This window comes from Carlito syrichta, unplaced genomic scaffold (genome assembly GCF_000164805.1).
Source record: "Carlito syrichta isolate Samal-C Ts95f unplaced genomic scaffold, Tarsius_syrichta-2.0.1 Scaffold303660, whole genome shotgun sequence".
NCBI lineage: Eukaryota > Metazoa > Chordata > Mammalia > Primates > Tarsiidae > Carlito > Carlito syrichta.
This window is the reverse complement of record NW_007247756.1, coordinates 137,759-154,031: the sequence shown is the minus strand read 5'-3', so window position 1 is coordinate 154,031 and position 16,273 is coordinate 137,759. Positions and strand designations below refer to the sequence as shown.

At 44.4% G+C, this 16,273-nt stretch overlaps 1 protein-coding gene across 2 annotated transcripts in view; it reads left to right on the top strand.

The window, feature by feature from the left end:
- Positions 1-16,273, top strand: part of FRYL (FRY like transcription coactivator) — a 148,285-nt gene that overhangs the window by 123,798 nt on the left and 8,214 nt on the right. For both annotated transcript variants that reach the window (XM_021712823.1, XM_008058944.1), the window contains exons 53-56: positions 5,738-5,985; positions 8,374-8,581; positions 11,293-11,442; positions 12,574-12,672. In XM_021712823.1, coding sequence (XP_021568498.1) covers positions 5,738-5,985; positions 8,374-8,581; positions 11,293-11,442; positions 12,574-12,672 — 705 coding nt within the window. The remainder of the gene's footprint in view (positions 1-5,737; positions 5,986-8,373; positions 8,582-11,292; positions 11,443-12,573; positions 12,673-16,273) is intronic.

Genomic DNA, 16,273 nt, shown 5'->3' with positions numbered 1-16,273 from the left:
GGCTGAGGCGGAAGGATCGCCAGAGCCCAGCAGGTTGAGGCTGCCGTGGCTGGGAGCGGCTACTGCACTCCAGTCTGGGTGACAGAGTGAAACTCCAACTAAACTAAACTGAACTGAACTGAACTAAACTAAACTAAACTGAAATTCTCATTAGAAACAATGATACTGGCTGGGTGCAGTGGCTCACACCTATAATCAATCACCTATAATCCCAGCCTTTTGGGAGGCCAAGGGGGAGGATTGCTTGATCCTAGGAGTTTAAGACCATGCTGGGCAACATAGTGAGACCTCATGTCTTTAAAAAAAGTCAAAATTTAGACGGGCATAGTGACATGTGCCTATAATCCCAGATACTGGACTGAGGCAGAAGAATTACCTGAGCCCAGGTAATCAAGACTGCAGTGACCTGTGATTGTGCCTCTGTACCCCAGCCTGGGCGACAGTGAGTTCCCAACCCAATGGATTTTTTATTTTTTAAAGAAATAGTGGGCCAGAAGTGGTGGCTTAAGCCTGTAATCCCCCCACTTTGGGAGGCCAAGGTGAGAGGATAGCCTGAGCCCAGGTTTGAGAACAGCCTGGGCAACTTGGTGAGACCTCATCTCTACAACAAAAAAAATCATAAAATTAGTCGAGCATGGTAACGCACACCTGTAGTTCCGGCTACTTGGAAGGCTGAGGCTGAAGGATCACCTGAGCCCAGCAGATCGCTGCTAGAGTAGCCATGAGAGTTCCCTTACTCTCTAGCGTGGGCTACAGAGTGAGACTCCAACTCAAAAAACAAAACAAAACAACAGTGATACCAGGCATGGTGGCTCATACCTATAATTCCAGTACTTTGGGAGGCTGAGGTAGGAAGGAGGATCACTTAAGGCCAGGAGTTCAAGATCAGCTTGAACAACACAGCAAGACCCCACCTCTACAAAAAACAAAAAAAATTAGCCAGGCATGGTGATGCATACCTGTAGTCTTGGTTACTTGGGAAGCTGAGACAGAAGGATTGCTTTAGCCCAGGAGGTCAAGAATACAGTGAGCTATGATCCTGCCACTGTACCCAGCCTGGGAGGCAAAAAAAAAGAAACTGGAAAACAGCAGACTATCGATATCAGAAACAACTTTTTAGCAAAAGCAGTGTGATTGGTGGTTATATATTTTAATTTTGTTTAGCAAAGGGGCAAATCTTCTACTGTTTATTATTAAATAGTTACACTCACATGAGGATTTGCCACCATAAATAGCTTGTATTTATGAGAAGCGTTGTATTACTTCCCACAGAAACTCCCTCCTCCAACTGTGTTCAGCTCCTGGGCACACTTGTGCCTTCTTAGGAAAGATCCCTTCAATCCCCTGGTTTTTCTTTTATAGTAGTGGATATCATTATCACCATCCACTTGGTGACACTGGGGGATGAGAGTGATAGGGACATTTTAACTATCGTATTTTATTCAGAAGCAGCCCTACTGTTACCCAGATCAGTGCCACAAGAATTCCGTTTGCAAGGGGATGCAGATGCACACACAGCCTCATGCCTGTTGGCGTTTATCCTGGGCATGCCTGACCGCATCAAAGGACCCCAAGTTGTCCCTTGTTTTAAAAAAAAAAAGAACAACTCCAACATCTGAAATAAAGCCATAGCTATGTTTAAAGCAACTTCCTAAGATGAGGAATATAATTAATTATAATCTGTGAAATATTTTGTGGATTAAAAGAATAAACCCATCCCTTAAAATGCACACTGACCTGTTCTCCCTGGAATCCTATTGCTTCTGCGAAGTTAAGCAGCGCAGGCTGGAGGCGTCTCACCTGACAGCAGAAGCCTTAGGGTGGGTAGTCCTGCCCTTCCTTGTGCCAGCGATGCACTGTCTCCAAAAGGGCTTCCATTCCTCACTTGTGCTTATTCACAGAGCATTTCTTCTTGCATGTATGATAACTTGGAACCCAATCCAAGGGGACAAAAATTATGCTTCATAGGAAATTGATCTTTGACCATAACAAGGCATATGAGAGTGTGTCATTGTCTAATGGGGTAGATGGAGTGTAGGAGAAGCTGGTTCTCGTGATGTATGTGTAAACCACAGAATCTACTTCATCAGCTCCCACCCCCTTTTTATTGTGAGTAGGAGTCTCACTGTATTGCCCAGGCTGGAGTGCAGTGGCACGATCACGGCTCACCACAGCCTCAACCTCCTGGACCCAGGCGAGACTTCAACTTTAGCCTCCTGAGTAGCTGGGACTACAGTTGTATGCCACCAAGCCAGGCTAATCTTTTGATTTTTGTGTAGAGATGAGATCTCGCTGTGTTGCCCAGGCTGGTCTCAAACTCCTGGGCTCAAGCAGTCCTCTTGCCTGGGCCTCCCAAAGTGCTGGGATTACAGGCATGAGCCACCACGCCCAGCCCATCAGCCCTTTAAAGGAATTTCTTCATGAACTCTAGGCATTATTAGAAAATTTCAGTACATATTATATAATAATAATAGTAAAGCATCATCTTGAAATTATTCAAGAAAAATTGATAAAGAGATACAGGTTTAAACTAAGGAAAGTGAGGGCATTAAACTAAGAATTGTGGGTTGGGAAGGATACACCTCATCAACAAGGGTACCTGTGTAGTGAACATTTGTATACCTAACTCCGAATTGTACCCCACATCTATAAAATTTAAATTTTTTTTAAAAAGTATGGGTTGACGTAATACAGTGTGCTCAGATTGATATGGAAGGAAAGGTCAGTTTCAGTAAATATTCTAGGTGTGGATGTGTCTCAGCTATTACATAATCTTTCCAGGTAACTAATGTTTACCCCATTAATGACAAAATCATTTTTAGAAAACTCAGATTTTCTTAACATATGTTGAATATAAGCTATTGGAATAGCTAAGAAATGATTGTACCATTACTTTATTTTTTATTTTTTAAAACAAATTTATTGACATAGTTTACATATAACAAAATGTTCTCATCTTATGTATGCAATTTTTAGTAAAATTGCTGAGTTGTGCAGCTGTGACTGTAACCCAGTTTTAGACCATCTTATCATCCCAGTAGGATCCCTCATGCCCTCCCCTGGCTGTCACTCACCGACTTCTTCTACCCTATTATTTATTTTTTTAATTCTATTTTAAATTAAATTGTATTTTTTTGAGTCAGAGTCTTACTTTGTCATCCAGACTGGAGTGCAGTGGCATGATCTGGCTCACCACAGCCTCGAACTCCTGAGTTCTGGTGATCCTCCTGCCTCAGCCTCCTGAGTTGCTGGGACCATAGGCATGCACCACCATATCTAGCTAAATTTTTTTTATTTATTGTAGACATGAGGTCTTGCCAAGTTGCTCAGGCTGGTCTCGAACCCCTGGAATCAGGCAGTCCTCTTGCCTCAACCTCCCAAAATGCTGGGATTATAGGTGTGAGCCACCACTTGTAATAATAATAATAATACTGTATTATTTTTAAATGGTGAAATGCAGACTCTGAGTTTGCTGCTTTCCTTGCTTAACTAATCCAGGCTCCCACTGGCCTTAACACACTGTGTGGTGTGTTTTCCTGCCGTGTCTCTATGCCTTTGAGACCATCTTGTCCCTTTCCTGGAAAGCCACCCCACCCCATCTTGTCAAGGCTTGTCACATGCTGTTGCCTCGTCTGTGCACTGCCAATGGCTTTGACCTTACACACACACCCTCCAGTGGGTACCCCGGTCAATTGCACATTAGTCTAACCCGCTTACTAGACTGTAAACTCACTGTAGTCAGGAGCACTCAGCTCAGAGTCTGGTCAAAATTCTTCACTTTACAGGTGGGTAAACTAAGGCCCAGGCTAGTTAGAGTCGGGGCTCTGACTTTTACTTACTTTTCCTATTTTGGAAGGAAGTTTCTGTTTTTGCCCATGAAGAAGGGAGAAGCAGCAGCTCTCCAGCTAAGAAGTAGCTTAGGTTTAATCCTGAAAGAAGCTTATCTTCCTTCCTAAAACTACAAGACCATGAGCACTTACCTTCAGGCTGATTCATCTAATACCCATGCCAATTAAAAACTGGTGTTGCCGAGCTCGGTGGCTCAGCCCATAATCCCGCGCCTTTGGGAGGCTGAGGTGAGTGGATTGCCTCAGCCTGCGGGTTCGAGACCCACCTGGGCAACTTGGGGAGACCTCATCTCTACAATAAATCAAAAATTAGCCGGACGTGGTAGTGCACGCCTGTAATTCCAGCTACTCGGAAGGCTGAGGCGGAAGGATCGCTGGAGCCCAGCAGGTTGAGGCTGCGGTGACCAGAAGCGGCCACTGCACTCAAGTCTGGGTGACAGAGTGAGACTCCAACTCAAAAAAAACCCAAACTGGTGTTGATACCATCATGTCATATACTTGAAAGTATTTTTCTGGCTAGGCACGGTGGCTCACACCTGTAATGTCAGCACTTTGGAAGGCTGAGGAGAGAGGCTTGCTTGAGCACAGGGGTTTGAGGCAGCTATAAGCTGTGATCATGCCACTCCATCCTGGATGACAAAGTGAGACCCTGTCTCAAAACAAGAAAATGTTTTTCTTTTTTTTTTATCACTAAGTATTATTGACTCTAAATCCATCCAAGTTGTTGTGTTTTTCTTTTTTAATAGTGGTAGTTCATTTATTCAGCCAGTATCTGTTGAGTTTCTACCACACGCTAATCACATAGCAACATTATTTCAGTAACATCATAGGGAAGGCCACTACTATACTTTATAATATGTATCTTCATTAATATTTACTTAGAGTCAGGGGGTGTAGTCATTCCTTTTTATAAATGAGCATGTAATTAATTTTAAAAAGCATAACAGTCTAAAATTTCCTAATTTCCTCTGAACTCTAGGTCAGTAATAAAGCTCACTTAATACTCAAAGCCAACATGAGTTACTGTGGTCCTGTTCCCTGGAAACAACACTTATAGCACAAGCATTCGGCCACTGATGCCAGCAGGGCTGCTCAGCGGGTGAGGCTCACCGTCTTTCTGATCAGCCAGTCCTGTCCCTGCTGTGTGGCCGCCCCACAGGACAGTGGGTGAATTCTCAAGCCACCTCCCTACTGATGTCCAGAATTTACTGTGTTCCTAGGTAGTGAAAGAAATGACATATTAAATACGAGAGAATTTAGAGTAATAATTTTTTTACTTGTGTAGAATTAGAATATATATGAAAGAAGATAGTTTACCAAAGGACATATTTTTTTCTCTCTTTTGGGGGGGGGATGGGGTGTGAGTCACAGTCTCACTCTGTTGCCCAGGCTGTACTGCAGTAGCATGATCACAGCTCACTGCAGCCTCAGCGTCCCAAGTAGCTGGGACTATAAGTGTGTGCTGCCACACCTGGCTACTTTATTTTTCATAGAGATAAGGTCTCACCATGTTGTATAGGCTGGTCTCAAACTCCTAGGCTCAAGCGATTCTCCCTCCTTGCCTCCCAGAGTGCTGGGATTACAGGTATGAGCCACTGCAGCCCACCCCAGTGGACACATTTCTAAGTAAACATCTAAATCCTGTTACTTAAGAGGAAAAACTAAAAACAACTTCTCAATGTTTCTACATGACAATAGGTGATATATTTTCATTTCAAAACATTTTAAGCCTGGGACCATTTAAAATAATTAGTTCAAAAACTAAGAATTAGACTGTGTGAATGAAGACTACTTAATAAACAGACCTGGATGCTGATGGTCATTTATTGTGTTATAAATTCTTTTTTTATAATTTTTTTAAGTCCACTGAAAATATGCTTGTTTTGCAGGATACAAGTTCAGTATTAAGGGAGGAACATGTTACAGCCTTTGAAGATGAAGGGTCATATTTAATTCAAGAACAGCAGGATTCTCTTGTGTGTCAAGGAATTCTTGATTTAGAAGAAACGGAAATGCCGGAGCCTCTGGCTCTTGAAAGCTACCCCGAGTCCATCTGCGAGGAGGACGTGACCCTGGCCTTGAAAGAACTGGATGAAAGGTGTGAGGAGGAAGAGGCGGATTTCTCTGGCCTGTCCAGGTGAGAATAGGGCGTCATAGGCACAGTGGTGAGGTGATGTTCTTTCCCCATCCTGTCCCCAAAGCGTCCCTCATTCCACATTACTTACTCTGTGTGTTGTAGTCTACAATCATACCCTCTTGCTTCATTTTTAAAGGTAAAATGACTTACTGTGATGGGTTTTTTCCTGTTGTTGACATCTGCTTAAAGAAAAATAATGAGGGTGTTCTCAGAGCACAGTAAGTGGCATTCTACACTGAGAAGCACACCAGACACCTACTTTGGCAGATACCACATAGCCAGGTGTTAAAATCAGTATTGGAGTGAACTCGTGATACTAGAATAAATGTAAGATACATCCAGAAAATTATTTTACAGTTTCATGACCAATGGTTAAATTTCAAAAGTTTGATTTCTGTGACAGGCAGAAGTGATTCTTAGTACTGTTGACTATTCTTGTTATATGTTTATGCTCCATACATTCAACATTTATTAACAGGAAGTATGAGAAATTCTCAAAGAGAACATTTTCTTGAGAAATGTTGATGGCTGCTGTGAAACTCGTATGTCAAACAATTCTGTAATGATTAGAATCATGATATATTCAAGTTTCTACTATTTAAATTTTATAAATGTTTGTGACTCAGAATAAAAGTTTCTATCATCTATCAGTGCATCTGTTTCTCCATTCAGCAATCTGGAGCTCCTTGATAATTATTTTTATACAAAATTAATATTTAATAATCATCAAGTATTTCAGAGTTTTGCTCTTACAGTAAAAATTATGCCTTGATACTTTCTGTGATAATCAAGTTTTAACATATACAACACATGGAAAATTTTTTTTCCTCACAATATCACAAATACTCACCTGTGTTTGAAAACATGTAACCAGATATCAACAGTCGATCTTGGTGATGCACCTTTTTCATATCACTGGCTTGGGCTGTCACCCTGGCAGTCACGCAGTCATTGCCTGACAGGAGTTCGGGGCTACCAGGAAAGATGTAAAGGTGGACATCCAGCTGTTGGCTTCCTGCAAGGCTGGACCCAATAGTTGACTTGGGCTGAGGACTGCAGCCACAATAGAAAGGCTTTCCCTGTCAGTCACCACAGTGACATTTCAAAATTCACCTTTTTGAGGCGTAATATACATTTTCCTCTCAGATGTTTGCTGCATTTTGATCATTTTTTCTGTCTTTACTCAAGCCTCTTTCTTCCATATGCATGTAAATTGCTGGAAAGCCTTACAGAACTGTCTCATAGTGTGGACATGCAACCTTAGGACCCTGAATCACACATTTCCTTATGCAACATCAGACTCAACTGCTCCATCTTCATGAGCTAGAGTTGTAGATTGTCCAACCAATGTCCATCTCTGTCTTTTTTCATTGTTCCATTTTTGTATATATCACCTAAGTGTTGGAGTTATAATTTCTTCAGAGGAAATGATCAGGTCTTAGGTTTCTTTGGAGTGAAATCTGTTATCTTCCATATTGCTAGGAACATGTATGTGCTCATGAAATAGCTGAGCTGGCTGTATGTGTCCTTATTAACAGCATTGGCTTTGGACTAACAGCACTGAGTTCAAAATCTGGCTCTGCCCTTTTCTACCTGTAACCCAGGCACATGACCCAACCTCAGTACACTTTTTTTTTTTGAGTCAGAGTCTCACTTTGTTGACCAGGCTGGAGTGCAGGGGCACACTCATGACCACTGCAGCCTTGACCTTCTGTACTCAAGTGATCCTTCTGCCTCAGCCTTCCAAGTAACTGGAACTACAGGTGCCCACCGCCACACTTGGCTAATTTTTGTATTTATTGTAGAGACAAGGTCTTGCCTCATTGCCCAAGCTGGTCTCCAACTCCTGGACTCAGGCAGTCCTCTCACCTCTGCCTCCCAAAGTGCTGGGATTACAGGCATCAGTCACTTCTGCACTTTTTGTCTTTTCATGTATAAAATGGAGATAATAATGGAACCTCAGAGTTGTTGTGAAGATTGAATGAAGTCCATAAAAAGCACCTACCAGCCCTTGGTGCATAAGAGCATGATCAAAACTTTTAAAATATTCTCATCATCAGTGTGGGGCTGTTCAGGTTTAAAAGCCTTAAAATTTGACCACTTGAAATGAAAAACTCTTATCTGTGTTACTCATAGAAGTTACTGAAATTGACCCACAGCGGTGGCATATCCTAGGACTTAGTTATGGGTAGTCACTTGACATTAGAGTTCTAACTCTCAAAATGCTGAGTGGAGAGAACTCATGCGCTCTCACAAGGGTAGATCACTGCGCATTGTCTGAACCTGTGTGACTACAGCCACCTGGCGGGTGGCCTAGGCCATTTCATGTGCCGAGCTTGTTCTTTCTCTCAAAGCTGCATCATGATAACCATGCTCTTGTGTCTGCAGCCAAGATGAGGAAGAACACGATGGCTTTCCCGACACACACACGTCACCCCTGCCATCACCATTCCTGTCTGCCATCATCGCTGCCTTCCAGCCCGTAGCTTGCGAGGATGAGGAGGAAGCCTGGCGCTGCCACGTCAACCAGATGCTGTCTGACTCGGATGGCTCCTGTGCAGTGTTCACCTTCCACGTGTTTTCCAGGCTGTTCCAGGTCAGTGAGGCTGGAGTGTCTGAATCCACATGATTGTTACCTGATTGAGTTCACAGTTTTCCTTCTAAAATTTCCCATTTCTTTAACAAATTTTTTTTTGTAAGCCAATGGTGTTACTTAACCCTTTGCACTTGGACACGTCTCATGGATCACCTACTAGCAACTCAACTATGCTTTTTTACGAAATAGTAAAAAATGAATCACTTCCTATTAAATAGTTTAACATTGGAACCAATTATTCTATTGTAATGATATTTGGCTTATAATGGAATTTTGGACATGGAAGAACTTGATGATGACAAAAAAATCAAAATTTTGCATCTTGTATTTTCTAACGTGTGGTAATATGGGAAACAGTTGCTGATATGCATTGCAGGTTCATTGATATGTGTTGTACAATAGTAATTTGTTTCACATCTTCCACCTGGTGTTTTCTATTCGAGCAGACAGTACAGTCTCATTTTCTTCCTCCCACATTAATAATGTGTCATTTTTTGTCCAGTCTGTTGTTCAAAGAAGATATGGAAGGACACACTTGTGATTCCTGAAAACCACTTCTCAACTGATCGATTATATCTCAGCATATAGTCTATCTCTTTATTTGCTTTTTCATGGAATTTGAATGGACAACCTCAAGGAAACATACATTTTTTAAAAATTTGTGCTGGCATAAGTTGGTCCTGTATAATCAATCACCAGCAATCTCCCTATGTCCCCTGAGAGGGGACACCCAAGTAGTTTGCTAGATTTATTTTTATTTTTATTTTTATTTTTTTTTGAGTTGGAGTCTCACTCCGTCGCCCAGACTGGAGTGCAGTGGCCGCTCCCGGGCACCGCAGCCTCGACCTGCTAGGCTCCGGCGATCCTTCCGCCTCAGCCTTCCAAGTAGCAGGAACTACAGGTGCGTGCTACCACGCCCGACTGATTTTTGATTTTTTTTACTGTAGAGATGAGGTCTCCCCAAGTTGCCCAGGTGGGTCTCGAACCCGCGGGCTCAGGCAATTCACTCACCTCAGCCTCCCAAGGTGCAGGATTACAGGCTGAGCCACCGAGCCAGGCTGCTAGATTTATGATGTCCTCTCAGAGTGGACATCCGAGTGCAAAGGGCTAAATTTACACCAAGACATTGTGGTACTGCTGGTAATTTACACAGTGACCAGCACAGATGTCTCCCCCCAGCAGTTAGAGGTGAAATTGAAACCACATCCGCTCAGTCCTCTACAGTATGCCAGGCACCTGAGCACCACAGGAGCCAAGGCCTAGCCCCTGCCTTCGGGGAGCATTCAGCACCTTGAATCTGTTTACAATCAAGGGTTAAGTTAGTTGGCACTTGTATTACTCTGTGGGGACCTTACAATTTGCTTTTGACCCTTATAACAACGATAATGTAAGCTAACGCATAGTGAGTACTCATGACATGCCAGAATACCTCACGCAAGTGTCCTTGCAGCGCCACTGTGGAAGGTAGATACTTCTTTTAGCATGCATGGAGAGGGAAACTGAGGCACAGAAAGTCTGAACCCTAAAGTCTGAACTGTCTGTCCCTCTTTCTCCCTGCCAAGGCATTCTGCCGCCTGGGAAGTACTCTGTTAAATATATCTTCTCACAGAAGCCTTCCTGACCCACCAGCCCACTGCCCTTCCCACCCTCCACCCCTACCCGCCCAGGGCTCAGTGGAGCACTTGTTGACTCAGTTCTATCCTCCTTGCATCACTGCTGTTTTTCTGTGCATATTCATTTCTTTCCAGTGATGCTGTGAGTTTCTCAGTGGTGACTGAGGCTACAGACCAGGCTTTTTTCTAGTCGCTCATACCACCTAATAGTACTCGCATAGGTGCACGTCAGCTATTGAGATCATGCTTATACCACTGGCAATAGGATTTAATTGACTGAGTGCTTACTAGGGGTCAGGCACTTTCTTATTGTTTATGAAAATGAATATTCTTGGGCTTCAAGAAGATATTACCTACCCTTCATGCATATTTATGACTTTAATTAAAGCTAAGTCAGGGATGGGCATTGTGGCTCACACCTGTGATTCCAGAACTTTGAGAGGCCGAGACAGGAGTATCACTTGAGCCCAGGAATTTGAATCCAGCCTCAGCAACCTAACGAGACCTCATCTCTACAAAAAAAATAAAAAAATTAACCAGGCATGGTGGCGTGTGCCTGTAATTTCAGCTACTTGGAAGGTCGAGGCAGGAGAATTGCCTGAGACTAGGATGTCGAGGCTGTGGTGAGCCATGACCACATGTCGCCTGGGTGACGGAATGAAACCCTGACACACACACACAGACACACACACACACACACACACACACACAGTTAAGTTGGAGGGCAGCCTATAGCCAGCTATAGTGAACTACATTTACTGGAAGTTTTCTTCAGGGATTAACTTCAAAGGAGCTCATTCCTCAGATGCGGGAGGATTCCTTCTGCCATTCCTAATAAAAAACTCAGGATGGGGAGGTGAATGGCAGACATCACTACTTGTGTAAATCTTTGATTGGTTTTTTAAAATCTTTGGTTGTTTTTAGAAATTAACTTGTTTCTTAAAGAAGTACCTGAAAACGAGAATTTATGTATCAGTGATTAGACTTCTACACATCATTACAAATTTTAAACTAAGAATCTCCCTCTTGGGCTTCTTCACTGAAAGGTAGAAAAGGCCGTCTGTGAAATCCTAAACTCTTCCGTATGCTTTCCTACAGACGATTCAGAGGAGGTTTGAGGAGATCACAAACGAGGCAGTGGGCTTTCTTGGGGAGAGTCTGCAGCGCATTGGAGCCAAGTTCAGGGGTTCCCTGGAGGTGATGCTGCTGTGCTCAGAGTGCCCCACAGTCTTCGTGGACGCAGAAACGGCAAGTGTCCACATGTCTTTACTAGAGGGATGAAATGTGAACACCATCGTTCAATAAATGGTCTTTTTTTTAATTTTTAATTTTAAAGATGCGGGGTACAATTCAGGTAACCTAAAGATGTTAGGTATACAAATGTTCATTATTCAGGTACCCTTATTGATAGAGTGTGCCCCCCTCCCCTGGCAGTTTCCCACTAGTTAATGACCTTTTTAAAAAGCAGTTTAGAATGTTAAAGTGTGAAGGTTCATATTTTCAACTTGATTATAAATGTCTGGCAAAGTACAGTTTGCCAGCAGCCAGGTGCAGTGGCTTACACCTGTAATCCCAGCACTTTGGGAGGCCGAGGAGGGAAGATCCCTTGAGCCCAGGAATTGGAAACCACACTAAGCAACATAGCAGGACCTCGTCTCTACAAAAAAATTAAAAAATTAGCTGAGTGTGGTGGCACAAGCCTGTAGTCCCAGCTACTCAGGAGGCTGAGGCAGAAGGATCGCCTGAGCCTAAGAGGTCGAAGCTGCAGTGAGCCATGATCGTGCTACTGCACTGTAGCCTGGGAGACAGAGCGAGACCCTGGCTCAAAAACAATATATATATAATCCCAGTAGATTAGGACTTGCAATTTGTGACTCTGTCTGACCCAGCCCTCTCACCCTCACCCTGTGGAGTCCTGGCTGGGAAGCTGGAGTCATGCTCTGGAGATGGGCACTTTCCTCTGATTCTTGAATAAAAATGGGCAGGGACGGCCAGACCTCCCCTGTGACATACCCAGAGCTCATGGTCTTCCCTCATGTATTTCCATGCACACTTAAGGATGGTATGTTAGGATATTTAAAGAATTAAGATTCCAGAAGCTCCAGGGCAACTCGTTTCATGTGTACACTGGCTGGCATGCGGTTCTTGCCTTAGCCAGTCTCCCAAAGCATCTACAGGTGTGCCTACCCTTCCTGACACCCTTCAAGTCCCACTGTACTCCTGCTCAGTTTCAGCCCAAGTCCAGCCCATAATATGGAATAGAGTGCAGTCAGGGAATATCCGAAAACCAACTAACAGATGCTCCTTGACTGAGAGTCGTCAGTCTCATGAATGCAGTCAGAGTGGTTAACCTGGACCCCTGTGTTTTTGATTTGACAGCTGGTGTCATGTGATTTACTAGAGACCCTCAAGTTCAGTGTTTTGGAGCTGCAGGAGCACCTGGATACGTACAATGCCAAGAGAGAGGCCGCTGAGCAGGTCAGTGTCTTCCTCGCCTGTGGAAATAGCTTGCTGTTGATGCCAGGAGGCTCAGCCTGGCAGCAGAAGAGCCTAGACGGGAAAGAAGGCCTCACAACTCTGGCCTCTGGGTGGTGTTGAGAACAGCGGGTCCTTCAAGCCCTCTGTTCAGTGAAGTCCTGGCTTTGGCTTTTGGAGGTGGGCCCCTTGGCACTATGGAAGACCATAGCTTTGCACTAAGTGTCTGTGTGGAGATTGCGGCTGCCGTCAGCCCTGCAAAGTGGGAGGGAGAGTGGTCCTGCTCTGAGCATGCACCCCAGAATTGTGCTCTAGAAACCCTGCAGCTTTGGGCAGAGCCATGGCCTGTTCCCCGTGGCACGTGTGTGTGTGTGAGCAAGCTAGGGGCATGACAGGTATCACTTGCTGAGAAACGTGGCTTCTGTTATGGTCTGGCATTGCAAACAGGGCAGCTCAACTTGTGGGGGTACGTCCAGCATGTTTTCAGTTGGCATCAGCAGAAAAATGAGAAATGCCTCTCCCCCCTTCCATAAACTGCAGACAGTAGTGTTGTACCTGAATCCTGAATCCAAGAGACCACCAAAGAGCCAGCTCTGATGCAAATCACACGAGGGTCTTTATTCAGGCTCGAGTCTGGGCTCACGTCCGTAACCGGCGCAGCGGTACAGGAACGAGAGCCCTGACCCAGCGCAGCAAGCAGCTTATATACACAGTTATAAGGGAGGGGAAAGAACTTTAAACTTGTTTGCACATGATTGGGTCATTTCTCCTACTGGGTACGAGGGCGTTTGGGATTGGTTGGTTTGTATGGTCGCGGGTTGCGGCTGACCGTGGCTGACCATCAACGGTCAGGCGGGCTGGGTGGAACCGGTTGGGACATCTAGAATGTGAGATTACTAGAAGAGTAGAGCAGGAAATGGGGAAATGGGGCCGGAGGGTCTGCACCGTGACTCCACGGTTTTCTTTTGGTATGTGAACTTGTTTACCAAAAGTATACTACTGGGCTTGGGCGGGAAAGCAAGCATACATCTGAGTTTTAAAAACAAGTTTCAATACACATTCAATTTAAGCTTCAACCTACACTTAAAACAAGTTTTATCACACAATTATGAACTAGATGGCCCTTGAGCTCCTCAAGTAGACTTTTTTTTTTCCTAGAATAGGAGATGGGTCTTTCATTAATAAGTATAATGAAAGTGGCTCATGCCTGTAATCCCAGAACTTTGGGAGACCGAGGTGTGAGGATTGCTTGAGGCCAAGAGTTCGAGCTCAGCCTGGGCAACCTAGTGAGACCCCCATCTCTACAAAAAATAAAATAAAATAAATAAAATAAAGTAAAAGTTAGCTGGGTGAGGTGGTGCAAGCCTGTAGTTCTAGCTACTTGAGAAGCTGAGGCAGAAGAATTACCTGAGCCCAGGTCAAGGCTGCAGTGAGCCATGATGTTGCCACTGTACTCCAGCCTGGGCCAAAGAGTGAGACTCCAACTCAAAAAAAAAGTATAAATATTACATGTAAAAAGTCTATAAAAAATGATATGTGCTACCTGGTTTTTGTTCCCTAAACATTCCAGATGGGATCATTAAGCGCAAATACCGTGTATGAATATCTAGTAAGAAAAGCCAAGTGTCTGTCACTTAAGCTAAAGCTACAAATAAAAGTACTGGCAATGAAAGAGACCCCAGGGTCATGCACGTGAACGGAGAACTGATGCAGACCAAACTCCATGATCTGCAAAGGGACTCGCTCTGCACTGATGGGAAACGTCTAGCAGTTAAGGTTGGGCTCGGGGAGCATTTCAGAGAATGAATGAATATGAGAAGACACTTCTGTAGAGGCTTTCTCCCCTTGCGGAAAGCATGGTCTTATGTTGGACTGAAGGGATGATGCAGATGGGGAAGAGGAAGGCATTCGCTGCACCAGGAGGGGAGCAGGAAGACTGGTCCTCTGGTGGTTGGCGCTCCTGGGTGTATTCTCTGCTTTCCTTTTGCCGTGTGTGCATGGATCCATCAGGTACCTCTCTAAGAGTGAGGGGCTGGGTCACCATGCACTAGATTTCCGTTTCCAAGCAGTTTCCAAAAGAGGTCATGTTCATGTGTGATCCCACCAGAAGGGTGTGTAGGCATTGCTCTGCTTCATGCCTCCACCACTGCTGGGTGTTGCCACCTTTCGGAACTTGAGTCATTCTGGCAGGCGTGTGGTGGTGCCTCCCATTACCATTCTACATATCCTTGATGGCTGACATGTGAGCACCTTTTCACATGGATACCTCCACTTAGATATTTGGAGATTTGTGCCTTTGAGTACCAAGCCGGTGTCCATGAATGGATTGTGTCCTTCTCACTGATTTAAATATGTTTCCTTCCTGGTGGCTCACATTTTTCTATCTGAATAGAATTTTTTGATGATCAGAAGTTGTTTACTTGTAGAAGTCCATGTGACCAGTCTTTTTGCATCTTCAGGAATCACTGCCCACAAGAAGCCACAGCAGGTTGTTAGGATGATGGCCCAAAGCCTCCTGCCTGCCCTCTCCACACCCCTGCAATATGATCTGGCCATTCTTCCCAGTGCAGTTCCCCGCCTCTTAATCCTGAGCCAGCCTCATAACTTATTCTAACCATGGAACTCAGAAGCAATGCTCTGCAGCTCCGAGACCACCCTGGAGAGGGCTCTTCCAGCTTCTGCTCCTGCCATCATGCTGTTTAGAGTTTAAATTGGGAGCCACTCTGGGAAACAGTTTGGCCTACAGCCTCCTGAGGTTGAGAGGCAGTGTGGAGAACAGGCATTCCAGGCAACAGCCCACATGCCAGGTATACAACTGAGGCCAGCTTGGAATTTCAGCCCCAATCATGCCATCAGATGATGGAGGCCTTACGAATAACTCTGGGCGAGAGCTGAAGAAACTCCCAACCAACACACAGACTCAACTTGGTTGTTGGAAGCCGTTATGTTTTAGAGTGGCTGGTTTTACAGCAGCAGATACCATTGATGATAGGAAAGCACTAAATACTTGCAAATAAACCCAGCTGAAGATGCAGAAAACCCCAAAAAGGACTGAGAAGAAGGAAAGACCATCTAAGTAAAGGGAGGACTGTGCACCATGTTTATGAAGCAGAAGATTCAGTGTTGTCCAGATGTCAATTTCCCCCATCATGTCCATAGGTTTAATGCCGTTCCATTCACAATCCGAGATGGTATAGTAAAAGAATCGGCAGGCTGATTCTAAAGTTGATATGGAAATATAAACAGCTAATAATAGCACAAGCTGTCTTCTCAAATGCAGGTCAGCAAACTACAGCCCTCCAGTTCCATCTGGCCCACCTTGTGCTTTTGTGAATAAAGTCAGGCAGTAGAGCACAACTGTCCCACTGGTCTGCGTGGTGTGCATGGCTATGTTTGTTCTGCAGCACAGTGTTGAGTAGCTGCAACAGAGACTACAGTTTGCAAAGCCTAACATGTTTGCCATCTGCCATGTTTACTGTTCGGTTTTTCCCCTGTCAGTTTCTTCAAGACTTGAAGGCTCACAGGGAAGCCTGGGGGATTTCCTGGGACCCCACTGTGTCAGCAGGAAGTTGATGGTTTTCGTCTCCCTAGAAAGTGAGACCAG